The 18,657-nt window shown below is 47.0% G+C and overlaps 1 protein-coding gene across 1 annotated transcript in view; it reads left to right on the forward strand.

Annotated features, from left to right (window-relative positions):
* Positions 1-18,657, forward strand: part of EFCAB3 (EF-hand calcium binding domain 3) — a 168,385-nt gene that overhangs the window by 27,588 nt on the left and 122,140 nt on the right. The window contains exons 7-12 of the mRNA XM_038754828.1: positions 1,716-1,859; positions 4,123-4,194; positions 5,821-5,964; positions 6,968-7,039; positions 10,391-10,855; positions 14,680-14,727. Coding sequence (XP_038610756.1) covers positions 1,716-1,859; positions 4,123-4,194; positions 5,821-5,964; positions 6,968-7,039; positions 10,391-10,855; positions 14,680-14,727 — 945 coding nt within the window. The remainder of the gene's footprint in view (positions 1-1,715; positions 1,860-4,122; positions 4,195-5,820; positions 5,965-6,967; positions 7,040-10,390; positions 10,856-14,679; positions 14,728-18,657) is intronic.

The following is an 18,657-nucleotide window of genomic DNA, read 5'->3' on the forward strand; positions in this document are numbered from 1 at the left end:
CCCAAAACATTTTATGCTCTTGGAAAGGACAGTGTCTTTTGCTTGTGTTGTAGTCGCCCAAGCACCGAGTACATGAAGCATTGTGGCTCAGTGGAAAGAGCATGGGCTTGGGAGTTAGAGGTCATGAGTTCTAATCCAGACTCCGCAACTTGTCTGCTGTGTGACTTTGGGCAAGTCAGTTCACTTCTCTGTGCCTCAGTTACCTCATCTGTAAAATGGAGACTAAGACTGTGTGCCCCATGTGGGACAACCTGATCACCTTGTATGCCCCCCAGCGCTTAGAACAGTGCTTGGCACATAATAAGCACTTAAGAAATGCCATTATTATTATTATTACAATGTCTTGCATAAGAAGGGACTCAGAAGATATTATGGTTTAATGGAGAAACTTACAACCTAATGCGGGGAAACGGGTTGATACAAATTGCCAAATAAGTAAAAAAGGAAGAGAATAAAAGTGTGGCTGCAAATGATTTTTAAAAAGTAAGCAGCATGGCCTAGTGGAAAGAGCATGGGCCTGGGAGTCAGAGGACCTGGATTCTAATCCTGCCACTACCACTTGTCTGCAGTGTGGCCTTCGGCAAGTCACTTCACTTATCTGTGCCTCAGTTACCTCATCTATGAAATTGGGTTTCAATTCCTGTTCTTCCTCATACTGTGAGCCCCAGTCTTATCTTGTATCTTATCCTGTGCTTAATACAGTGCTTGGCACATAGTAAGTGCTTAACAAATACCACAATTAAGTAAGCAATTTTAAAAAATACAGAACAGGTATATAAATGAATGTTAAATTGGCTGATGAGTTATATTAATCTATCAATAGTATTTATTGAGCTCTTACTGTATGCAGAGCACAGCACTAAGCACTTGGGAGAGTACAGTGCAATAGAGTTGGTAGACGTGATTCCTACTCACAAGGATCTTATAATCTAGTATAATAATGATAATAGTATTTTTTAAGTGTTTATTATGTGCCAAGCACTGTTGTAAGCACTGGGGTAGTTATAAGGTAATCAGGTTGCCCACATTTGGCTCACAGTCTTAGTCCCCATATTCCAGATGAGGGAAATGAGGTGCACAGAAGTTGAGTGGCTTGCTCAAGGTCATACAGCAGACAAGTGGTGGAGCTGGGATTAGAACCCACATCCACCAGAATCTACTAGAACTCATTAGTATAACCGGACAGGTTGGAGATTAGTCAGGAAATGCCCCTTGAGGAAGTGGTTTTTAAGGAGGCTTTAAAGATGAGCAGGAAGCACTCAGTAAATACTACCAATTGATTGATCAAGGTAGGAACAAGGAAAAAGACGAGAGCAGTGAGTCAGAGGGAGAGTTGCAAATGGGGTTCAATTAGGAGGCAAGAATGGTGGAGTGAAAAGTGTGAATTGGAGGGTAGTGACAAGAAAGTGGAGAGGTAAGAGGGAGAACCCTGGAGGTGAGCTTGGAAGTGGATATTGAGGATATGAATTCTAAGAAGGAGGAGGAGAGAATCCAGGTCTCCACCCAGCTCTCAAGACATCATCCATTGCTCTTCTTAGAACACGTAAATATCTTTTAATGAAAGAACCCATGTTCCAGGATCTCTGATTTCTTGAAGCATTTTGAGAAAGGCACAGCCTCTCAAAGCATCAAAAGCCATGCTAAGTGAGCTAATGATTTTATTCACTAACCTTGCAAACTGAGCCACCTACTTGCTGTTGACTTTGTGCTTTTAGGAATACAGAAAGCCTCCAAAATCTTCAGGGCCTTCCAGAATGGAAAAATGAATGTGAATGAATTGACAGAGATGCTGTGCATTATGGGAATCTCTTTAAATGAGGCAGACATGACTCAGGCCCTGGAGTCTGTCGTCATTTGTGGTGAGTACTGTTCAAGTTTGTCATTACTCGTTGGAAATCTGCAGCAATGTTTGTGGGCACTGATGTCAGGAGAGGATTCGTTTATAAAATCATGGAAACTCTTAGGCTAGCCTTTAAAGCATCCATAGTAACACAATTCCACTCTTTGAATGTCATTTTCTAGCATTGAAAGAAACACATTTTCCAAAGCAGTTGTGTCTGATCTGATTTTGAAATGAAATGGCCGGTGTTCATATTAAAATTTGCCATACTAATGGCACACCCTGGGGGGTACAGATGAGGCTGGAAAGACACACTAGGGCTCAATAGCACTTCCACACTGTGTGTGTAATTACAATTGTGATATTTGTTAAATGCTTACTAGGTGCCAAGCGCTGTACTAAGCCCTGGAGTAGATACAGGATCATCAGATCAGTCACAGTCTGTGGAGGAAGGAGGAAGAACGGGGATTTTTGTCCCCGTTTTACAGAAGAGGGAACTGAGGCACAGCAGGGAAATGGCAGAGCTGGGATTAGAACTGGCTAATTAAAACCACTCTGAAAAGCAGCATGGCCTAGAGGAAGAAACACGGGTCTGGGAGTCAGAGAATTTAGATTTTAATCCTGGATCTGCCACTTGTCTGCTGTGCCTCAGTTCCCTCATATGTAAAATGGGGATTAAGTCCTTCTTCATCCTACTTTAACTGTGAGTCCCATGTGGGACAGGGACTGTGTCCGACCTGACTGATTTACATGTACCCCAGCACTTAGAACAGTGCTTGACACATAGATGCTAAACAAACAAGAAAAAAAAATCCCAGGTATCCTAACTCCCGTCCCATGCTCTTTGCACTAGGCCACGCTGCTTCTCATGTAAAGACTGTCCTTGGTTGGACTATTCCAGTTGATGTTTGGAGCATCTCGTGCCATTTTAAGCGCTTAGTACAGTGCTCCGCACACAGTAAGCATTCAATAAATACAATTGAATGCATTTGTCACCCATCTCTTAGCTTCCTAGTCTGCCCTAAAACTCTCTTTAAAAAAGAATCACCCCCATTGCTTATATCTATCAATTAATCATCATCATCATCATCAATCGTATTTACTGTGTGCAGAGCACTGTACTAAGCGCTTGGGAAGTACAAATTGGCAACATATAGAGACAGTCCCTACCCAACAGTGGGCTCACAGTCTAAAAGGGGGAGACAAAACCAAACATACTAACAAAATAAAATAAATAGAATAGATATGTACAAGTAAAATAAATAAATACATAAATAGAGTAATAAATATGTAAAAACATATATACATATATACAGGTGCTGTGGGGAAGGGAAGGAGGTAAGATGGGGAGGATGGAGAGGGGGACGAGGGGGAGAGGAAGGAAGGGGCTCAGTCTGGGAAGGCCTCCTGGAGGAGGTGAGCTCTCAGTAGGGCCTTGAAGGGAGGAAGAGTGCTAGCTTGGCGGATGGGCAGAGGGAGGGCATTCCAGGCCCAGGGGATGACATGGGCCGGGCGTCGATGGCGGGACAGGCGAGAACGAGGTACGGTGAGGAGATTAGCGACAGAGGAGCGGAGGGTGCGGGGTGGGCTGTAGAAGGAGAGAAGGGAGGTGAGGTAGGAGGGGGCGAGGTGATGGAGAGCCTTGAAGCCCAGGGTGAGGAGTTTCTGCCGGATGCGGAGATTGATTGGTAGCCACTGGAGATTTTTGAGGAGGGGAGTAATATGCCCAGAGCGTTTCTTGACAAAGATAATCCAGGCAGCAGCATGAAGTATGGGAATTAATGGATCAATGGTATTCACTGAGCACCTTCTATGTGCAGAACACTGCCCTAAGCATTTGGGAAGGCATAATTCTTGCCTTCAAGGAATTTATAGTCTAGGGTATGTCTGACAGTCTGTCCACCACTGTGGCCTCCCACCAATCCACAATTTCCTTTCTTTTTTCCTACTGTAAGCCATTACTTTGTACCAAACACTATCCTAAGCACTGGAGTATTTACAAGTTAATCAGATTGGATACAGTCCCTATCCCACAGTCTAAGTAGATGGGAAAACAGGCATTGAATCCCCATTTTGCAGTTGAGGAAACTGAGGCACAGAGAAATTAAGTGACTTGCCCAAGGTCCCTCAACAGGCAAGTTTTTCACCATTTCATCTGTAGCTGTACTTTACTGATATCTTGTATCTGTTACATCCTGGGCAAACTCAACATTAGAATGAGTTTCCTTATCTCGGCATGGTGTTTCATTCTTTCTGATCTTGCACTGTTCTTATTCTTGTAGAAAACGGCTTGTTGGAATTTTCAAATTTCCTGGAGGTTTTGAATAATGATCCCAAGTTCTTGCAAGACCAAGGTGAGTGAGAACTTTTTTCTGAATTTCAAGAGAGAAGGGCAGCTAGGGGACTGCAGAGTTTGGATGACGGAGCCGAGTATATGCATTTAGTGTTCATTTAATGGCACTAATGCCATCTTCGACGGGTCCAGCCAGGTTCAGTCCTCTTGCAAAAGGAGTTATCCCCTTCCTTACCTTTTTGACCAAAGTTCTTTTTTTCTCATGGTGTTTGTTAAGCCCTTACTATGTGCCAGGTACTGAACCTATTTGGAGTAGATCCAAGCTGATCAGGTAAGACACAGTCCCTGTCCCACATAAGGTTCACAGTCTTTAATCCCCATTTTACAGATGAGGTAACTGAGGCCTAGAGAAGTTAAGTGACTTACCCAAGGCCACATGGTAGACAAGTGGCAGAGCCAGGATTAGAACTTAGGTCCCCTGACTCCCAGGCCCAAGCTCTTTCCATTAAACCACTAGTGGAAGGTGACCTGTTTGATGTTCTTTGACTTTCACCAACATTGTAATAATTTTGAGCTGGAAGGGTATGAAAGAGTTGAAGGTAGTCCCTCTAGTCTTGTGAGTTTAAAGGTATCAATAATCTTCTGTTTTGGAATGCCAGTCTGAGGCCACGCATGGGGCCTAGCGGAAAGGACATTGGGCTGGTAATGAGGAGACCCAATACCGGCCCCGCTGCGTGACCATGAGCAAGTTGCTTTAACCCTTCTGGGCCTCAGTTTCCCCATCTATAAAATGGAGATAAAATAGATCGTGATCCTTGGGTGGGACAGAGAATGGGTCCAATTTCACCTTATACCTACCCCAACACTTAGCACATAGTAACTGCTTAGACTATATGTCATAATGGTTATTATTAAGAGGGGCAGGGAGCAAAGGTGAAGCATGGACCAGGCTCCCAAGAGGAGGTGCTTCCCACAGACTTTTCTGAATCCCGGTCTCAGGCTCCACCCCATGGAGTCCCACCCATTGTTTCTCAGACACTGTCTCAGCTGTCTCCTCTCTCCTTTCCACTCTCAGTCAATCAGCCAATCAGTAAATGGTATTTATAGAGTGCTTACTCTGTGCAGAACTCTCACATCCCATCTCACTCCAGCTCACGCCCTTCATTTCTCACAGGACCGCTTCCGTCTCCTCTGCCCCATTGCTCTTGCTCCTCTCCCTGCCTGGAACACCCTTCTCCCTCAACTTTGCCAAACCTGCACCTTCCTTCCTCTCTTGCTTCCCTTGAGACCCTCTTAATCAGTCCACCTCCTTCAGGAACCTTACCCTGATTAGTCAGCCCCGCCCACCTCCCCAGGCCTGCCATTCGGGTCAGCCTCAGCACTCTGTCTGTCCCTTCCAAGAGAAGGTGGGATTTCAGGAGAACTTTGGTGACAACAACTTTCTGGATCTATGAAGGTGTTTTTGATCTATGGAGGTGCTTTTCCCCTGAATTCCTGGAATGCTTAAAGGCCTATTTCTGGAGAAACATCCTTGTTCCGGCCTGAGGGCGTGAAGGTCCTGCCTCCCAGCACCGTTTAGTAAACCTGGGGTGGTGGTAGCAGTCTCAAACTGGCAACTGCTCCCTCAGGGCAAGGTCTTGTTCCTCAGGCTTTGGTGACTTGTATTTCTTTCCCCTTGGGTCTGCAGCATTCCGGGATGTCTTCCACACCTTCCAGAAGATAAAAGGGGGTCGGATCAAAGCTGCCAGCCTCCCACCGGTCCTGACTACCCTGGGAATCTTTGAAGGCTTTGAAAAGTACCGGGAGGCTCTGAGTCGGGTGCCTATGGCTGGTAAGGGTTTGTATCTCTGGGGTACCATCAGCTGAGCTCACTGCTCCTGGGAATGCAGAAGAACTCCAGGAACTGGAGAGCCATGAGACGCAGGCCATCACCCAGGGTAACACACTCGTTCAGTAACCATCCAAGACCACGGGCATGGGGCACCCTTGCTCATGGGCCTGGCCATAGGTGAATACTCTGCCTTCTGTGTTCCTTATCTGGGAGGGATGGGAACTAAGCTGGGGGGCCCATGGCTGGGGGGCCAAGAGCCACAGAGTGTGTTTTCTCTGGGAACAGCACTTGGACTTCAAGGGCAGCAATAATTCAAAAGTCACAGTTCTGCCACTGTGTCAACTTTCCATCACCTGGCTGTGGCCTACCTAGGCCCTAGGCTTCTCCTCTTTTTGCCTCTCAGTCCCTGCCCTTTAGCCATTTTGCTTTCTTTGAATCTCTGCTAGAAGGTGGCTGGGAAATGTAAGAAGGGCAAATGGGTATTTGTCCATTTTGCATCTTTGTTAGCAGGCCTTGGAGGAAGTTAATCAGACAGTCAATTGATCAGTCCTCTTTATTGAGCCCTTACTGTGTGCAGAGCACTGTACTAAGTGCTTCGGAGAGTACAGTGCTACAGAGTTGGTAGACCTATTGCCCAAAAGGAGCTCACAAAATGCAGATTCAGGTGGCTTCATTTTGCCAAGAGTTCTCTCACCAGCGATTACCAGCTTCCTGGACATTTTCGGGGGCACTTTTCCGATTCCGAATTCACAGAGCATGGGGGGATTTGAGTAACCTGGCTTGGGCCTGCACCAAGGCTGACCCAGCTCTGCTCTGCCTGAACTCCCAATGATCCGGGCCTTGGGAACGCTCATCCCGGCTCACTTCAGGTTTCTGTCTGGGATCTTTAGTGTTTGGTGTTCCATGGTACTTGAGGTTGGACATCTCAGAGTCAACAAGTGGGAGTCCGACTTCCTGGCCATGTACGGGGAGCCCAGAGGCCTGAAAACCTTTTTCATTGCAGACGATGGAACACTGGATGTGGCAGATTTTATGCTGTCCGTGAGAGGTCCACTCTACCCGAATGAGGGTCTTGGTAAGTAGAGGAATTGTATGCCAAGAAAGTGGATTTGAAAGGCATGTCCGGCCCTCTATGTCTACAGTTCTTGGTGCACTTATGATGCCAAGAGAAGCTGAATAGCACACCCGGGTTTTCTGCGGTGCAGAGAACCTGGTAAAAACACCAAGTAAATCCAACTTGCCAGATACAGGCCTAGGGGAGAGGACTAGAAGGTCAAGGAGAGAGGGAGCAATGGAGAGTCACCTGGACTGAAACATCTCAAAGGGAAGAAGGTGACAAAAGAGAATGTGCAGCTGTGACAAGCAGACCATAGATGGGAGCCAGGAGCAGAGGGACAAGGTGAGGGAAAGAGAAGTGAAACACAGAGGAAGGAGTGGAGGAATGATAAATGGATTTGCTCAACATCACTTTTATACCAAAGGGGGTGGGGGTGGGGTGGGAAGAGACTGGGACTGGCAGGTCAGAGAAGAGTGTGAGAGCTGGGGGCTGCCAGGAGACCATGGAGACCGCTTCCCCTTTTCGGAAAATGAGAACCTGGACAGAAGCAGTGTGGACTAGTGGAAAGTGCACGGGCCTGGAAGTCAGAGGAGCTGGATTTTAATTCTGGCTTTATCATTTGTCTGCTAAGTGGCCTTGGAAAAGTCACTAAACATGCCTAGTGCTTAGTACACTATCTGTCTGGCACATAGTAAGCACTGTGCCTCAGTTATCTCATCTATAAAATAAGGATTAAGAGTATGAGCCTTACATAGGACAGGGACTGTATCGAATCTGATTATTTTGGATCTACTTCAGCACTTAATACAATGCCCTGGCACATAGTAGGTACTTAATAAAGTACCATAAAAATAAGATACCCAAACCATCTAGAGCCTTTCTCCCTGGAGGAGCAGTGTAGCCTAGTGGAAAGAGCACGGGCCTGGAAGTCAGAGGACCTGGATTCTATTCCTGATTCTGCCAGTTGCCTTCTGGGTTTCCTTGGGCAAGTCACTTAAATTCTCTGGGCCTCAGTTTCCTCAACTGTAAAATGTGGATTCAGTACCTGTTCTGCCTTTTACTTAGCCTGTGAGCCCCATGTAGGACAGGGACTCTGTCTGACTTGAATATCTTTGTACCTACCCCAGTGCTTAGAACAATATTTGACATATAAGAAGTATTTAACAAATATAATGATAACAACAACGTGGCTCAGTGGAAAGAGCACAGGCTTTGGAGTCAGAGGTCATGGGTTCAAATCCCAGCTCCACCAACTGTCAGCTGTGTGACTCTGGGCAAGTCACTTAACTTCTCTATGCCTCAGTTACCTCATCTGTAAAATGGGGATTAAAACTGTGAGCCCCACAAGGGACAAGCTGATCACCTGGTAACCTCCCCAGCGCTTAGAACAGTGCTTTGCACATAGTAAGCGCTTAACAAATGCCATCAGTAATAATAATAATATTAATTATAGTGCTAATAATAATAATAATTCCCCCAAGATTAATTCCATCCCAGGATTTAAAATTTCCCCTTGCAGCTCTGTGCGAAGTAGATGAGAAGAACCAAAACAGAACTCAGCTGCTTTTGATCCTCAGCCTATAAGAAAAGTTCTTCATTCATTGAATTGTATTTATTGAGAGCTTACTATTCATTCATTTAATCATATTTATTGAGTGCTTACTGTATGCAGAGCCTTGTACTAAGCTTTTGGAAAGTACAATTCGGCAACAGATAGAGACAATCCCTACCCAACAGCGGGCTCAGAGTCTAGAGTAGGGGAGATGGCAATACAAGTAAATAAAATCACACATATGTACATAAGTGCTTTGGGCTTGGGAGAGGGGGAAGAACAAAGGGATAAATAAAATTACAGATATGAGCATAAATGCTTTAGGCCGGGGAGGGGGGAAGAACAAAGGGAGCAAATCAGGGCGATGCAGAAGGGAGTGGGAGATGAGGAAAAGTGGGCCCTTTTCTGGGAAGGCCTCATGGAGGAGATGTACCTTCATTAAGGCTTTGAAGTGGGAGAGAGTGGTTGTCTGTTGGATTAGAGGAAGGACAGCTTTCCAGGCCAGAGGCAGGACATGGGCTAGGGGTCGGCACCAAGAGGGGTGAGATCAAGGCACAGTGAGAAGATTAGCACTAGAAGAGCAAATTGTGCAGGCTGGGTTGTAGAAAGAGAGAAGGGAGGTGAGGTAGGAGGGGGCAAGGTGCTTTAAAGCCAATGGTGAGGAGTTTTTGTTTGATATGGAGGTGGATGGGTAACCACTGGAGATTTTTGAGGAGCGGGATGATGTGTCCTGATCGTTTTTGTCGAAAAATGATCCGGGCAGTAGAGTGAAGTATGGATTGGAGTGGGGAGAGACAGGCGGCTGGGAGGTCAACAAGGAGGCTGATGCAGTAATCCAGGTGGAAAAGGATGTGATAGTATTAATGTGGTAGCGATATGGATGGAGAGGAAAAGGTGGGCTTTAGCAATGTCGTGAAGGTGGGACGGATTTGGTGACGGATTGAATATGTGGATTGAATGAGAGACAGGAGACAAGGGTAACACCAAAGTTATGGACTCGTGAGACAGGAAGGATAATAATAATAATAATAATGGCATTTGTTAAGCCATTTGTTATTATGTGAAAAGCACTGTTCTAAGGATGATGGTGCCATCTACCAGAGAAGCAGCATGGCTCAGAGGAAAGAGCCCGGGCTTTGGAGCCAGAGGTCATGGGTTCAAATCCCGGCTCTGCCAATTGTCAGCTGTGTGACTTTGGGCAAGTCACTTCACTTCTCTGTGCTTCAGTTACCTCATGTGTAAAATGGGGATTAAGACTGTGAGCCCTCCGTGGGACAACCTGATCACCTTGTAACCTGTAACCTCTCCAGCGCTTAGAACAGTGCTTTGCACATAATAAATGTCATCATTATTATTAATATTATCTACGGTGATGGGAAAGTAATGGGGATGACAGGGTTTGGGTGGAAAGATAAGGAACTCTGTTTGAACAAGTTTGAGGTGATGGGAAGACATCCAAGTAGAGCTGTCTTGAAGGCAGGAGGAAATGTGAGACTGGAGACAGTGAGAGAGATCAGGGCTGGTGAGGTTGATTTGAGTGTCATCTGCATAGAAGTGGTAATTGAAGCCATGGGAGTGAATGAGTTCTCCAAAGGAGTGGGTGTAGATGGAGAATAGAAGCGGACCCAGAACTGAAGTTAGAAGGTGGAAGGCAGAGTTTCCCACCATATGAACTTTCCTCCAAATATTAATGCCTCCCCATGCTTCCTTCACACATCTTGGGGACCTTTCCGAGTTGGAGACCCCACCGGTAGGTGCTGCCCGCGCTGGACAGGGAAAATGAAATGAGGCAACATATTTTTCTTCTGTGTCCCAAGCAGAACTGCGACCCCACGGCAACACCGAGAAGCTTCTCTGCAATGAGACCAAGGGAGTCATCAAGACAGCCAAGAAGGGCCAGCGAGAGGGCCGGGGATCCCAATCCTTGCAGAAGATGAGCAGCTTGTCCTCCAAGCAGGCCGATGCCCCCGGCTTCTGGCAACATGGCAAGAAGAGCTACCCTCTCTCCAGGGAAGCTTCTGGCCTGGAGAGCAGGAGGGTGAGTGTGAGGTGTAGCACCACCCTGAAGAAACACACGGACAGAAAGGACAGCAGTGACTTGGAATCCTGCCGCCCAAGCCGCAGGAGCATTTCAAGCAACAAGAAACATCTGGATGAAGTTGACATCTGTGACCTGGAGTCTTGGCAGCAGAGCCTGAGAACCGATTTAAGCCTCAGGAGTGACCAGTTTACAGCTGATACCAGGGATCAGGAGTCTCATCGGCAAAGCATCCCGGTTCCCGGTAAATGGCTGGGAAAAATTGATTAGTATTATTTTTTTTAATATATTTGTTACGTGCTTACTATGTGCCAAGTGCTGGGAGAGATAGAAGGTTATCAGTTTGGACACATTTCCTGACCCGCATGAGGTTCATAATCTAGGTGGGAAGGGGTACGATTTAATCCCCATTTTACAGATGAGGAAACTGAGACAGAGAGAAGTGAAGTGACTTGCCCAAAGCCACACAGCATTCAAGTGCCAGAGCTGGGATTAGAACCCAGGTTCTCTGACTGCCAGGCTCGTGCTCTTCCCATTAGTCTGTGCTCCTTCTCTGCCTCAGAATTCAAGCGGCTGATCTGTAGCACCCTGAGCCTCAGAGAACAGCTGGGAGAAACAGCTGTCTGTGACTATAAATCCTGTTGGCCAAGGAAAAAGGTAATAATTATGGTCTTTGTTAAGCATTTACTATGTGCCTAGCACTGTTCTAAGTGCTGGGATAGGTTTAAGACAGTCAGGTTGGATACAGTCCCTTTCCCTTACGGGACTCATAGCATAAGTGGGAGGGAGAACAGGTATTAAATCCCCGTTTTACAGAGGAGGAAACTGGGACACAGAGAAGTTCAGTGACTTGCCTAGGATCACACAGCAACCAAGTGGCAGAGCCAGAATTAGAACCCAGGGCCTCTGCCTCCCAAGCCCATACTCTTTCCATTAGACCACACTGCTCCAGTCAAAGTTCCAAAATAAGGCCAGGCAAAGCTGGTGTCCCCAGGGATCCCCCAGGTTCAGTGGTCAAGCTTCCCAAAACTCCCAGAAAAGGCTGCCTGTCATGAGCAGAAGTTCCAGCAAAAACAAAAAAAAATTGTCACCAGGATAAAATCTGACATCTAAGGCCCCAGCACAAAGAAAACAAACTATTACCACCCAGAAATAGGATGCAGTTGATATTTCTAGCTTAGGGACTTCCTCAGTAAATTCCTGGAAGTCTTGCTAACCACAGAAAAGGGCAGAGAGATTTAGATATCCATTTTAATCCGTGGTGAGCATTTCAGCTTTCAAACAATCAATAGATAGTATCTCCCTATTCGAGACTGTGAGCCGTTGTTGGGTAGGGACAGTCTCTATATGTTACCGATTTGTACTTCCCAAACAGTACAGTGCTTTGCACACAGTAAGCGCTCAATAAATACGATTGAATGATTGAATGAATTTATTCAGCTCCTACTTTGTGAGGAGAGAAAATTGTATACCACGTGCTTGGGAGAGTACAATAGAGTTAAAAGCCCCGATCCCTCCCTTCAAAGAGCTTGCAATCTGGCAGGGTGTCTTTCTGAGCCAAATCAGACTTCAGAGGCGTTGTGGTCTGGCCTTGCCCGAGCTGTTGCTGTTGGGTGTTGCCCAGCTGATCTTGCCTGGGATGTGGGGGTGGGGGGGGTGGGGGAGGGAGGGAGGGAGGGAGAGGGAGAGAGAGAGAGAGAGAGAGAGAGAGAGAGAGAGAGAGAGAGAGAGAGAGAGAGAGAGAGAGAGAGAGAGAGAGAGAGAGTGAGTGAGTTTTGGGGGGTGGTCTTCCAGCAGTTGACATGAATCCCTATTTTATTACTCTCAGGAGTAGGAGGTTGGGGCTGGAGAAAAGCCAGAGCAGTGTGACCTAGTGGATAAAGGCCAGGCCTAGGAGTCAGAAGGACCTGGGTTCTAATCCTGACTCCATCACTTGCCTGATGTATAAGTTATGGTATTTATTAAGCACTTACTATGTACCAGGCACTGTACTAAGTGCTGGAATGGATACAAGCAAATTGGGATGGATGCAGTCCCTGTCCCACGTGGGCCTCACAGTCTCAATCCCCATTTCACAGATGGGGTAACTGAGTCACAGAGAAAGGAAATTACTTGCTCAAGGTCACACAGCAGACAAGTGGTAAAGCTGGATTAGAACCCATGAGCTCCATGACTCCCAGGCCCATGCTTTATCCACTATGCCATGCTACTTCCCCTGGGCAAGTCACTTCACTTCTCTGTGCCTCAGTTATCTTATCTGTGAATGGGGATTGAGACTGTGAACTCTATGTGGGATGGGGTCTGTGTCCAACCTGGTTATCTTGTATCTATCCCAGAGTTGAGTACAGTGGCCAACACATAATAAGTGTCTAACAAACAAATGCCATGAGCAGTGCATGTCCCCCACGCATACGTCTTGGGTCTGTTTTGGGCACATCAGTGGTATCTCTGCTCTGTTTCTCCCTCACCCCCACACAACACTCTGTTTCTGGGCAGGCTAGCTCCTTTTTCTAATATTTGTTTAGTGCTTACTATATGCCAAGCACTGTTCTAAGTACTGGAGTAAATGCAAGTTTATGAGGTTGGTTATGGTCCCTGTTTCACGTGGGGCTCAAAGTCAAAGTTGGAGGCAGGAGGATTTAATCCCCATTTTGCAGATGAGAAGTTCCCACCAAGCTCCTTTCTTCCCTGGGCCAGCAGGGGAACGACCCCCCACAACCCTTGTGAGACTGGCTGCTTTTGCATCATTTATTCTGAATCAATCAATCAATCGTATTTATTGAGCACTTATTGCATGCAGAGCAGTGTACTAAGTGCTTGGGAAGTACAAGTTGGCAACATATAGAGACGGTCCCTACCCAACAGTGGGCTCACAGTCTAGAATCCATTCCTTCATCTCCAGGAAGTTGTGGAAAGAAGTTAGGAGCCTGTCTCTGTACCCTGGTTGGAGCCTCCCGGTGAAAAGAGAGCCTTGTCCAGGGAGCTTGGATTAAGAAGTAAAAGGATTAGGAGTAAGGCCAGCCAATCCATAAATCAACTGATCAAGGGTATTTCTTGAGTGCTTACTGTGTACAGAGTACTGTACTGTCATCATCAATCGTATTTATTGAGCGCTTACTGTGTGCAGAGCACTGTACTAAGTGCTTGGGAAGTACAAGTTGGCAACATATAGAGACAGTCCCTACCCAACAGTGGGCTCACAGTCTAAAAGGGGGAGACAGAGAACAAAACCAAACATACTAACAAAATAAAATAAATAGAACAGATATGTACAGGTAAAATAAATAAATAAATAGAGTAACAAGTGGTTGGAAATTTACAAGACAACAGAGTTTGTCAATGAAATTCCTTACAGCCTAGAGGCAGACAAAAGTGATTTACAAAATAGTGGAAATGGGAGAAAAAATTAGAATGAAACAGGAAGAAGCCCAATAATGTCAGAAAGAGCTGGATAAATAATTGAATATACAAATCAACATGCAAATGTACACAAGTGCTGAGAGAGGGAACAGCATGGCTACAGTCTATCCACCTAGCCTTCGAGGGTCAAGGTTTATACCTAATTCCCACCTGTACACTGTTTCAGTGCTCAATATAGTGCTTTGCACACACTAAGCACTAAATAAATACTATTGCTATTAGTACTGCCAGGTAGCTGGAGAGACCAAATCCTGACCCATCATGCTTTATTGAGGAATGGGAAGACACACTTCTTTTGGAAAAGGCTTTGGCTTTCAGAGGTTCTCTTCCGAATGTTTGGGAGGGAAAGTGTTGCCAAGTTTAGATTTTTCCTTTCTCCAATTCCAAGTAGGTTTTTTATTTTTCGAGGAAAGAGGCAATTCTCCCCTGTACACTAAGGCCTGTTCCCAGTCCTTCCCTTACAGGCCCTGGAATACTGTTGACCTCGTGCTGTGCCCACCTCACTTCCTTTTGGGACAGAGATAGGGCAAACCCTCCCAGGGCTGGGGTGGTTGGCTGGTGGTGCTCCTAACAGACGTGGAATCCAGCTTTTCCAGGCTGGACTGGTTGACTTTCCATTTCATCTGTGAACTGTGCTTTCTGTTGCAGAGAACAACAAGGATTTTCCGGTCAAATCAAATCTTTACTGGCTTGAAGGTGAGCACGAGTGATGCTTGCAGCGTGACTCAGTGGAAAGAGCATGGGCTTGGGAGTCAGAGGTCATGGGTTCTAATCCCAGCTCCGCCACTTGTCAGCTGTGTGACTTTGGGCAAGTCACTTAACTTCCGCGTGCCTCAGTTACCTCATCTGTAAAATGGGGATTAAGACTGGGAGCTCCATGTGGGACAACCTGATTACCTTGTGTCCCCCCCAGTGCTTAGAACAGTGCTTGGCACATAGTAAGCGCTTAACAAATGCCATTATTATTATTATTATTAGTAGTAGTAGTAGTAGTATCTGGATTTTTTTCTCTGCCCGACCATGGATGGTTGGCCCCAACGCAGGGCAGGATGGGCCTAGCGCCTGCCCCTTGTCTCTAGGGGCTCTGGCTCCAGAGCAGTAACTTGTACACCTCAGGGCTGTGGCACTGTGACTGCGTGGGCCAAGTGACTTGCAGAATTGCCTTTCTTCCCAAGCATGGCTCCATTTGCCTTAGACACAGGCAGTCACTTGGAGTGAGATGGAGAGCAGGAATTTCCCCTCTTTAAGCTCCTCTGCCCCATCTTGGGTCTTCCCAGTGGGACATCCCCATCTGGCCCAGCCCCGACAGCCCAACCGACCCTGCCTGGCCCCCTCAGTCTGGCCCTGCGAGGCACCCAGTGCGCCTTAGGGAGTTAAAATGGATGGTCAGGAAGCTTCTGACATGAAGGATGCAAAAGATGGGGGGATAGGGACAGGAAATGAGGGGGGAGACCTCGCAGCCTTGGGTGCTGTCCTTCGCGGCGGGCTGGCTAAACTACTACCCCGCTGCAACCTTCTACTCTGTTTCCTCTCCGACAGGGTTTCTGTTTTCTGCCTCCACTGCATGCCTCCTTCATCACTTGAGATTTTTCATCATCTGTCTTCTCTGCCTGCACCTCTTTGCCACCCCCTAGTCATCCCCTGGCAGCCTTCTCATTTGTATTCTCTGGCTCTGCATCTCTTTCTCTCTCTATCTGCCTCTCTCTGTCTCTCAACTAATCAATCAATCTATAATATTGATTGAGTTCATACTGTGTGCAGAGCACTGTACTAAGCGCTTTGAAAGTACAATGCAGTAGAGTTGGTAGACAAGATCCCTGCCGGTACGGAGCTTACAAGTCTATGGAGGCGGCAGTCATGAAAATAAATTATGGATAGGGGAGATGGCAGACTATAAAGAAATGTTCAGAATCAGTCAATCAGTGGTATTTATTGAGCGCTTACTGTGTACAGAGCACTGTACTAAGCTCTTGGGAGAGTATAAGACAACAGAATTAGCAGACACTTTCCCTAGCTATAACGAGCTTACAGTCTAGAGTCAGAAGTACTGTAGTGCTCTGTCTCTGCCTCTCCCCGTCTCTCTGAAATAATCACCAAAAACAATTGTTCTTGCTTAGAAAGTCCCCGAATTTCCTTCCCTGTATTGTTGTATGTTGCCTTGTTCCATTTTGTCCATTTTGCATGAAGAATGAGGTAAATGGCTGTTGGGGAATTGTTTTCCTGTCTTCCTCAGGGGATGTGACTTAGTGACCTGACCTTTAGCAGACCTGGTGTCTAGCATTTTTGACCGGTTTTGTCATTCATGCAGGCATGTTACACAGGATACTCACATTGGCTGGGTTGGGTTTCTGGCAGATTTCAACCAGATGACCGAAGCCTTGAGCTGAGGAAAGAGAAGTCTTGCTAGGGAGCAGGTCTCTTGGACATGAGGTCATTTGGGAGGGTCTGGCTACAGAATGCTCCGGAGGCAGAATCTGGGTAGAGTCAGTGCTTCAGGGCTCGAAGTCGCTTTTTCTCAGCAAGACTTTGATCACTTCCTAGTTGTATCATGCTCTATTTCAGGCATCAGCAGTCCCTAGCATAATAGTAATCATTGTAGTATTTGCTCATTCATTCATTCATTCATTCAATCATATTTATTGAGCGCTTACTGTGTGCAGAGCACTGTACTAAGTGCTTGGGAAGTACAAGTTGGCAACATATAGAGATGGTCCCTGCCCAACAGCAGGCTCATACTCTAGAAGGGGGAAACAGAGAACAAAACAAAACATATTAACAAAATAAAATGAATAGAATAAATATGTACAAATAAAATAAATAAATAGAGTAATAAATACATACAAACATATATACATATATACAGGTGCTGTGGGGAGGGGAAGGAGGTAAGGCAGGGGCGATGGGGAGGCGGAGGGGGGGAGAGGAAGGAGGGGGCTCAGTCTGGGAAGGCCTCCTGGAGGAGGTGAGCTCTCGGTAGGGCTTTGAAGGGAGGAAGGGAGCTAGCTTGGCAGATGTGTGGAGGGAGGCGGATGTGCGGAGGGAATTTGGACCTGAATTCTAATCTTAGCTCAACCACTTGTCTGCTGTGTGACCTTGGACAGGTCACTTTACTTCTCTGGGCCTCAGTTATCTCTTCTGTAAAATAGGGATGAAGACTGTAAGCCTCAGGTAGGACAGGGATTGTACAGAACAGGGACTGTGCCCAACCTGATTAACCTGTATGTAACTCCTGGGCTTCGAACAGTGCTCGACATAGAGTAAGCATCTCAACACTCTCTGCTACTCTCCCATCCTTCCCAGCGGTATCCTCAGAGGAACTCTCCTCCCTCCTCTCAAGTGCTACTCCGGCCACCTGTGCTTCTGACCCCATTCCCTCTCATCTTATGAAATCTCTCGCTCCATCCCTTCTCCCCTCCTTAACTTCCATCTTCAACCGCTCACTCTCCACTGGTTCCTTCCCCTCTGCCTTCAAACATGCCCATGTCTCTCCCATCCTAAAAAAACCCTCTCTTGACCCCACCTCACCTTCTAGTTATCGTCCCATATCCCTCCTACCATTCCTTTCCAAACTCCTTGAACGAGTTGTCTACACGCGCTGCCTAGAATTCCTCAACAACAACTCTCTCCTCGACCCCCTCCAGTCTGGCTTCCGTCCCCTTCATTCCACGGAAACTGCGCTCTCAAAGGTCACCAATGACCTCCTGCTTGCCAAATCCAACGGCTCATACTCTGTCCTAATCCTCCTCGACCTCTCAGCTGCCTTTGACACTGTGGACCACCCCCTTCTCCTCAACACATTATCTGACCTTGGCTTCACAGACTCCGTCCTCTCCTGGTTCTCCTCTTATCTCTCCGGTCGTTCTTTCTCAGTCTCTTTTGCTGGCTCCTCCTCCCCCTCCCATCCTCTTACTGTGGGGGTTCCCCAAGGTTCAGTGCTTGGTCCCCTTCTGTTCTCAATCTACACTCACTCCCTTGGTGACCTCATTCGCTCCCACGGCTTCAACTATCATCTCTACGCTGATGACACCCAGATCTACATCTCTGCCCCTGCTCTCTCCCCCTCCCTCCAGGCTCGCATCTCCTCCTGCCTTCAGGACATCTCCATCTGGATGTCCGCCCGCCACCTAAAGCTCAACATGTCGAAGACTGAGCTCCTTGTCTTCCCTCCCAAACCTTGTCCTCTCCCTGACTTTCCCATCTCTGTTGACGGCACTACCATCCTTCCCGTCTCACAAGCCCGCAACCTTGGTGTCATCCTCGACTCCGCTCTCTCATTCACCCCTCACATCCAAGCCGTCACCAAAACCTGCCGGTCTCAGCTCCGCAACATTGCCAAGATCCGCCCTTTCCTCTCCATCCAAACCGCTACCCTGCTCATTCAAGCTCTCATCCTATCCCGTCTGGACTACTGCACTAGCCTTCTCTCTGATCTCCCATCCTCGTGTCTCTCTCCACTTCAATCCATACTTCATGCTGCTGCCCGGATTATCTTTGTCCAGAAACGCTCTGGACATATTACTCCCCTCCTCAAAAACCTCCAATGGCTACCGATCAATCTGCGCATCAGGCAGAAACTCCTCACCCTGGGCTTCAAGGCTCTCCATCACCTCGCCCCCTCCTACCTCA

The sequence above is a fragment of the Tachyglossus aculeatus genome, chromosome 11, assembly GCF_015852505.1.
Source record: "Tachyglossus aculeatus isolate mTacAcu1 chromosome 11, mTacAcu1.pri, whole genome shotgun sequence".
NCBI lineage: Eukaryota > Metazoa > Chordata > Mammalia > Monotremata > Tachyglossidae > Tachyglossus > Tachyglossus aculeatus.